We start from the raw sequence: 7,639 nt of genomic DNA on the forward strand, positions 1-7,639 counted from the left end.
CTGGATACATGCGCCGGCGGAAATTAGCAGAATAATGACCACTCTTGCGCGCGCGCCTAAGCTCCCGCCACGTACCCTCGTGCTGCCGGCCAAAAGAGCGCGTGGTTCCTCAGCATCACCGCCACCTTCCGTCCGTATTGCTCGCTCACGCTCCATTAGCTGCCCACACGACCAGACCAGATGCAAAGCCAAAGCCACCACTAGGTCCAAGCTGAACTAACTAACGGTTTTGCTCCGACCGATCGATAGCGCCCGGAGCGGTCACGCCGGCCGACCTCGAATTAATTCGCGACCACGCAACGAACACGCGCGCAGCTAGCAGAGCAGGCCGAATAAAAACTTGCTTAGCGCCCGGTGCAGCGCACCGTTGCGTCGATCGGTCCTTTGCCGCCCTGTTCCCGATAGCCCGGTCGATCACGACATGCTAAAGAGGTAGCGGCAGCTAGCCTTCGCCCTCACATCACGCCGTCGCCGTCGTCGTCACCTTCATCTTCTTCTTTGTGCTGCTTCCACTACTCGAGCTAGTTCGCTCGATCACTTTTGCTCGCGGCGGCCAGGCGTGCGCCACGAGGGGCGGCCGGAGGAGGGAGGGAGGGGTCGAGATGCATCAGATAGGGAGCGGCATGTACGTGTCCGGCCGGGCGCCGGACAGGAAGCGGGAGCGGCATCTGTCGTCGGGGTCGGTGGCCACGCCGCCGTACACCGGCGGGGATCTGTCGCGGTCCGGCGAGCTGGGCCGGATGTTCGACGTCGCCTCCTCGGCGTGGCAGTCGCAGGCGCCGTCCCCGGCCTCCTCCTCTCGCCGCAGCTCCGGGCACCTGCCGCTGCCGCCCCGACCTGCCCCGTCGCCGTCGGCGTCCGGGCCGCTGTCGCAGCTCTCGCACTCGGGCCTCCTCGTGGGCCCGTCGCCTCCCGCCGCGCCTTCGCCTTCGCCGGCGCGCGGAGGGTCGTGGAGGAAGGCGAGCAGGAGGCGCGCGGCCGCCATGGAGGAGGCGGCGCCCGTCGTGGCCCGCGGGAGCACGAGGCTCGGCGTCCCGTTCGCGTGCTACGTGCTGGTGCTCGTGGCCGCCGCGGCCGGGGTCGGCGCCGGGCTGTTCTTCCTCGTGGCGTGGCGCCGGTGGGAGGTGCTCGCGGCGGCGGGCGGCGCCGTGGCGGCTGCCGCGGCCGTGCTCTCCTGGAACTTTCTGCGGTGCGCGGCGGAGGCGGAGCGGTTCTTCCGGCTGTCCCCCGACACGGTGTTCGAGCAGGGGGACATGCCCATCGGCGAGCTCGTCAAGATCACCGGGGTGAGCCGCCGCGCCTCATACTCCTCTCTTTTGCTCACGTGCAAAATTCCTTATCGCTACGTTGGTCAATGATCAGACGCCGTTTCTTCACTTGTTTAGCAAGAATTTGCATGCCGATTTAATTGCTTATGCCAATCGTAATCGAATATAGCTCGAGCGTGCCACAGTTCAGCTTTCAGAGGCGTCTGCTGAAGCTTAGCTCGGCAGCAAGCGACGCATATGCCAATCTAACCCGGCAGCCCAAACTGCTGGAGCTGCTTTGCTTGCATATGGTAAGCGTCAGAGGCTGTCAAAAACGGGTTTAAGCAACATGTGGTGGTCAATGGCTTCCCTGCCATGCATTACCTCTGGTGGAACACAAGCTACGCACCAGACCACTTTTGCTTCACCAAGGCACTGCATGCGTCGCTAATTACCTCTGCAAGCAACAATGACCAGCCAAAGATAATTGCAGACACAAAAAGGCTGAACATTACACCGTGTCAGGCTGTCAGCGTGCGTGTGCGTGTGGTTACTGAAGCTATTCTCTGACGCTGTGTCGTGCTTTGCATTGCAGCAAGTGACCTGCGGGCGGGTCCCCGTGGGAGCCTGCTTCCACGACGCCGCCCGGTGCGTCTTCACGTCGGTCCGGATGTACGGCCGCCGTGGGTGGGCGTGGGCCTGCTGCTGCTCCCGGTGGCAGCTCCGGCACTCCGAGGTCAGTCAGTCAGGCTCTGCCACCCTCGTAAACCCACTGCCTGAACAAGTGCACTCAGGTGTTGACGGTATGTCCTGTGACCCTGTCAGGCGCGGTCGACGAACTTCTACATCTCCGACAGGAACTCCGGAAGGAGGTTCTACGTGCGCGCAGGGGAAGGCGCCAAGATCACCTGGATGATCAACCGGAAGACCATCAGCTTCGACGGCGGCGACGGCAAGGGCAAGGGCGCTTCGCGGAGCCTCAAGAGCTGGGCGGCGAGCAGCGGCGTGTCCTGCGACGGCGCCGTGCGCGTCGAAGAAGGGTGAGGGTCTTGCTGGCTCAGTTTCAGATCACAACAATGTAGTAAGTCAAATGTTCAGCGAAACTGCAACCAACTTTTTTCCTTTTTTACTTGACAGGTTCATCAGGGAGGGGGACACGGCGAGCGTGATCGGCGTGCTCAAGAGGCACCACGCCTTCGACGTCGTCGACGCGCCAGACGGCGTGGTGGCCAGCAGCTGCCAGCCGGCGAGGTGCATGTTCCCCGTGCTCGTCGAGGGGCTGGTGCTCATCGGCAGCGACGACCCCGACGAGGGCGTCTACATGGTCTAAGCTTAAGCTTGCGACGACTGACCGGCCGGCCTTGAGCTGCTTTGACAGTTTCAGTGCTGACTATATTAACAGTTTCAGCGCATCCCATGTTAGGTTTTCGCAGCAGAAGGATCTGCTGCATACTGAATGCTGTAAATTAGAGTTGTGTTTATAGGCTTGCCGGTTTGAAGCTGCGGTAGCAGTACTCTCTTCTTCTTCTTCTTCTTCTTTTTTTTTTGCTCTTCTCCAAGTACAGCTCTGTCACTTTTTGGATCACAGCGTGCTTAAACCATTGTAATCTTTCACACAGGCACCTTTTCTCATGTAAAAGGTTTGGCTTTGCATTGTTTGCAGCAAGGTGCGCTTTACACATGTAAAAAGATTGGCTTTGCATTGTTTTCAGCCATATATGCTTTTCACATGTAGTACTAATAATACTGATTTCGCATTGAGTGAAATGCATCAGAGATCCCAAAACATCTGAAATTATATACTACTACCTCTGTTCGAGGCATTTTTGCAGTTCAAATTGAACTGCAAAAACGTCTTGCATTTAGGAACAGAGGTAGTAGCTTTGAACAGTTTTGGCAGCCCTCTACCTGTGACATTGTTGAAGAAGTCGTTAACCCTGATTCAACTCGGCCTTCGGGAACAGCTTCTCCTTTTTCTTTTTGATGAGGGTGGAAATAGGTTTTTCAATACTATTAACCTTTGAAATTACTAATAAGAAGAACTTGAATTATTTTCTTTACTGACGGACTAGACATATCGACAAGCTTATTTGGTTTCTACCAAGAATTTGAATAATGGGCAAAATGCCCGAAGACGCACTGTTATGCCCCAAACCTGAACCTACTCCAGAGCTTTAGTGTATACAGGAATGACAGCATCCCGCTCACCGGCCTACGGACAAGAAGAGGAGAAGCGCCCCGAGGTGCTAGCTAATCCAAGTAGAAGAGCGTCACGATCTTCCGCATGTTCTTTGCCTCCTGACAGGTCTCCATCAGCAGCCTGCTGTCATGAAACGCAAAGCATATCACCTGTTGGACCTTCGAGATGATGTCCATGTTGCATAACCTGAAAAATCACAAGAGTTGTTTTTATAATGTGATGGAACAAGAGAAACGTTATCTAAAGCAGTTCTCTCAAATAAAAATCGGCTAACACAAAAATCATCATACATGTTTTATTAAGAGTGGTAATATCAAGTGTGACAAATCGACTGTGATGAAACTACTCAGACATAGCAACAACCTAAGTGCAACAACATAAGGTGAACCCAAAGCTAAACAATAGGATAACCAAAACTATGTTACTATTTAATATTTAAAAGCAAAATAATAGGTAAATGTTGATGAAATTGAAAATACTTAATGACACAAAATGCATGTAACTAAAACTGAAAGCAATTTGAACAGAAAGCTAACAAACCTGCTAGCCTCAATTAGTGGTAGATGGTCATACTGAGGTTTCTCAATCAAGTTTTGTACCTAAAAATTAACAGAATGTCACTGAAAGATATCCAATGTACCACCTGAAAACAGAGCATCGGCTTTGCAAAAGAAATAACTTCTGCAAGGCACTTTGTTGGAATTAACACATGTTACAGTATTGATCTAGTAAGTTGCCAATAATCCTAGGGAGTCCTGGTGGTGCCTCGGGAATCCCTACAATTTTAGTTCTGTGGTTTTGTTTGTTAACTCAAATCGCCTGATAAGATACTACTCAATCAATAAATATAGTGTTGTTAGTTTATCCTTTCAAGGAAAGATGGCCTCAGAAGATTGAGATCTCTGGAAGCTGGACTGGTTAGAAAATTTTCAGCACAGGACACCAAAGGACCCTGAAATGGAAATGCTACAGACTGGTACTTGGGCTTGGGGAAGTAAAATATATCATCTCACTGGTGGAGTAGACGATGAAGCACATATTCTCCAGCGTAGCAGTGCCTCCTTGGCTCAGATGTCTGCCAGTGGGGTTTGCATCAGCAACTCCAAGGGTTACCAGCGAACAGTCTGAAGATGACACCCTCTACCACCCGTGGACAGGAGATTGGAATACCTTAACCACACTGGTTCGCTTCAGTGGGCAGAGAAGGTGAGGAGTAGCAGATCCAGGAGTCTAAATCCTAGGATGTCCAGATCAAGATCTGGTTGTTGAAGATCATTCGTATTCCCTTTCCCTCTAGTTATCTGAGGCTAAGCGAAAATGAGTGCAGAGCCTGAAAGATGAGCTTGGAGAGGGGATGCGGCGGAGGCAACAAGATCAAGGAGGAAGTGCAGGGCAGGATTTTCCCCTTCACGTGCTTCTATTGTATGATCAAGATTAAAAATTCAAGGTCTGGATGAGAATAAAATAAATGCATGCATTTCTAAGATCGTTCATAATGAACATATCAGGTGATAACTTCTCTGATAATGGGAACCTGAAACTTCACAAGTCACAATACAAGCCATTCAATCAGTTGTTGATTATCATCTTTGACCATGACTTAGGTCCAATAGACGCAGTTCATTCACAAGTTGATTGAGGGGTTCAGCTTATGACTTCATGTTATTCAATTTTATGTGGAATTCTCACATGATGCATGTTTCCATAATTTGGTTTTGGACACACTGAGATTGTGATGAGCTATCTAGACATACACAGTTACAAATTGGCATGAGTAGAGAACATAATATAGAAACAAAGCTGGTCTATTTGGGGTTCCTAGTAAAGTTTTGGAACAAAAATAAACTAGAAATGACCTATACAGAGCTCAAATACCACATATTCTTACTTTAGATAATAGCTCTTGGCTTTCAGGAGGTTGCTTCTTTAGACTTTGAGGCAAAATTACGGTAAGCAATTCTGGCTTCTCAGCTCTCAAAGCACCCCTAATAACAGCTGCATTAGTCCCAGAAGCACCAGATGTGAATATATGATTTTTCTGCAATTATAACATATAAACATCAACTAGAGGTGTGGAATCAAGTTGCAATGAACAATGATCAGAGAAACATATAGCACAGTGACATACTGTTATGACCATAGCATAACTCAAGATCTCAATAAGTTGTTGATGCATATACCCCATGTTGCGGGTACCAAAGAAACCTATTGACCGGGGTCCTTGCTGCTGAATAGCCAGCAATTCCTGTATTATCACCAATAAAGTGAGATTAACCCATAGTATAAACCAACAAGTCAAGTATTGATACACATATTTTACTAAAGATTGATAAACTGCATGGAATATTTGGTGAACCCAGACAAAGTTTAGACGCTAAACTTAATAAGATGAAAATAGAACAGTAAAATGCACCTGAAGATAATCGAGATCTGGGAGTGGCTTGTATTCTGGAGCATCAACTATTGCAGTTCCTCTAACAAGAGTCTCTACCTGAGTAGGAATCTTTGCACCATCATCATCATCTGGCCCAAACATAATAGGTTCGTCTTGTCCTTGAGTTCTCCCATCACCTTCATGCCCATCTCTTCTCATGTATCGGCAGAGAAACTATACGAGCACAATAAAAACAGCCCCTGGCAGTAAATCATTAGTGAAAACCAAATATATTACAGCATACTGACATCAAATAAGTAGAGCAATATCTAAGATTTATGGTTTACTCTCATGCACAATGGTCGGAATTGATTATGCTCGTCTATTCATGTCAGATATGAAGCACAGGCATGTGTCCGGCACATCTAAAATGTTTTCGTCATACTGGAGTTACATACGGTATTCCAGAGATTCCTACTCATGTCAAGACTAAACCATTCAAAGATTCGTATTCAGGTCTTATGGCATATAGCTGTTCAAAGATGCCTACCAAGGCCACTCAAAAGTCAAAACGTTGCACACAATAGCATATAGCAGCACCTGTTCAACTGAACATAAAACAACTGGAAAGCAAATATTACACTTTAAAGTTCCAAGATTCCTACCAAGGCCACTTGAGAATAGCAGAGACAACAGCATATGGCAGCAGCTGTCCAACTGAAAAAGAAATACTACACTTTGCAATTCGCACCCAACAACCCAAGCTCAAAAGGTTTGTGCATCTAAAGCCATTAAGCTTTTAGGAAAATGAGATCTTCAATTACAAATCTCTGAACAAGCAACTCTAGCGGGAAATAACTTTGCCTGTGCCCTGATGTTAGTGCAAAGCAGATGATGGTCATATAATCACTTTCAAGACAGACAGGATGGTACTACTACGCAAATTGTGCGTGCCCTGAACAAACAATCTGTGGTTTCCGACATCCAATTTTCAACAGAGACGATACATCATCAGAAATCTAATAGTACATACATCTTGGTAAGATAAAATTTACTGCATATCCACTGAAAAATATGGAAGAAACAACACAATCTACAGACGCTACAGATGAAGCACCAGGGGGTGGGGACGCCACGGCTCACCTGAGTGGCCGTATGCGCGGCCTCATCGGGCCCCAATCGCCGTGGCCCGGGTAGAGGCGGCGCGCGCAGCGGGCTCGCCAGCGCGCGCCGGGAGCAGGCGAAGGAGGCGGCGCACGACGGCCGCCGCGTCTCCCGGGCGGACGAGGGCGGGGGCGCGAGCGCGGCAGCTGTGCGGAGGAGAGACGCCATGGGGCGCGGGCGGGGGCGGGGGAGGGGGAACTGGATGGAGCAGAGAGGGGGAGGGGAGGGGGGTTTTGCTTGCTGGTGCTATCGGGATGCGGGAGAAAGCGAACAGCGGGACACACACGGGGTATCTCCGTCTCGCCCTTGCCTCGGGTGGATGGATTGATGGATGGATCCACACGGCCAGGCCGGACCACGGTGTTTTCGGGCTCTCGGCGGACTACGACCGCCGCCGGCCCCTACCCAGCCCCAGGCATGTGCCTCACCTAAATTTATACTGCTAGCCCTTTGTTTGTTCACAATGAAAAGTGCACTTTGTTTTGGCCGTCCAAGGTTTGGAGTATGAAATCACAATGCAAATCTAATGATGATAATTTTTGTGTCGCACTATCGACGTGTTTTGAACTGTAAAAATGTGATTATTTGCCTACCGTCTCTCAAAAAAAAGGAGAATATACTCGTGATATTCGGTGTTTACTAGCAGCTGTCTAC

General features: G+C 49.6%; 2 protein-coding genes across 2 annotated transcripts; one reads left to right on the plus strand and one right to left on the minus strand.

Annotated features, from left to right (window-relative positions):
- The first annotated feature begins 361 nt into the window (after nt 1–361).
- On the plus strand, nt 362–3,033 carry LOC109779094 (uncharacterized membrane protein At1g16860). Its single transcript, XM_020337698.4, has 4 exons — nt 362–1,286; nt 1,843–1,983; nt 2,073–2,287; nt 2,385–3,033. Exons 1-4 carry the CDS (start codon nt 603–605, stop codon nt 2,575–2,577), a joined length of 1,233 nt encoding a protein of 410 aa, XP_020193287.1. The 5' UTR covers nt 362–602; the 3' UTR covers nt 2,578–3,033.
- A 214-nt stretch (nt 3,034–3,247) lies between these two features.
- On the minus strand, nt 3,248–7,277 carry LOC109779095 (uncharacterized). Its single transcript, XM_020337699.4, has 6 exons — nt 6,965–7,277; nt 5,861–6,055; nt 5,576–5,692; nt 5,336–5,485; nt 3,988–4,046; nt 3,248–3,633 (listed from the first exon to the last, which is right to left on the minus strand). Exons 1-6 carry the CDS (start codon nt 7,151–7,153, stop codon nt 3,498–3,500), a joined length of 846 nt encoding a protein of 281 aa, XP_020193288.1. The 5' UTR covers nt 7,154–7,277; the 3' UTR covers nt 3,248–3,497.
- Between the last annotated feature and the right edge of the window lie 362 nt (nt 7,278–7,639).

This window comes from Aegilops tauschii, chromosome 7 (genome assembly GCF_002575655.3).
Source record: "Aegilops tauschii subsp. strangulata cultivar AL8/78 chromosome 7, Aet v6.0, whole genome shotgun sequence".
In the NCBI taxonomy this organism is placed as follows: domain Eukaryota; kingdom Viridiplantae; phylum Streptophyta; class Magnoliopsida; order Poales; family Poaceae; genus Aegilops; species Aegilops tauschii.

Bases quoted from the DNA above. Each gene is read 5' to 3' on its own strand.
- LOC109779094 (XM_020337698.4), top strand. From the start codon at position 603: ATGCATCAGATAGGGAGCGGCATGTACGTGTCCGGCCGGGCGCCGGAC. The intron at 1,287-1,842 runs GTGAGCCGCCGC...TTTGCATTGCAG, and splicing joins AGCTCGTCAAGATCACCGGG to CAAGTGACCTGCGGGCGGGT. The intron at 2,288-2,384 runs GTGAGGGTCTTG...TTTACTTGACAG, and splicing joins GCCGTGCGCGTCGAAGAAGG to GTTCATCAGGGAGGGGGACA.
- LOC109779095 (XM_020337699.4), bottom strand. From the start codon at position 7,153: ATGGCGTCTCTCCTCCGCACAGCTGCCGCGCTCGCGCCCCCGCCCTCG. The intron at 5,693-5,860 runs GTGCATTTTACT...GTGATAATACAG, and splicing joins CAGATCTCGATTATCTTCAG to GAATTGCTGGCTATTCAGCA. The intron at 5,486-5,575 runs GTATGTCACTGT...TTATAATTGCAG, and splicing joins GTTATGCTATGGTCATAACA to AAAAATCATATATTCACATC.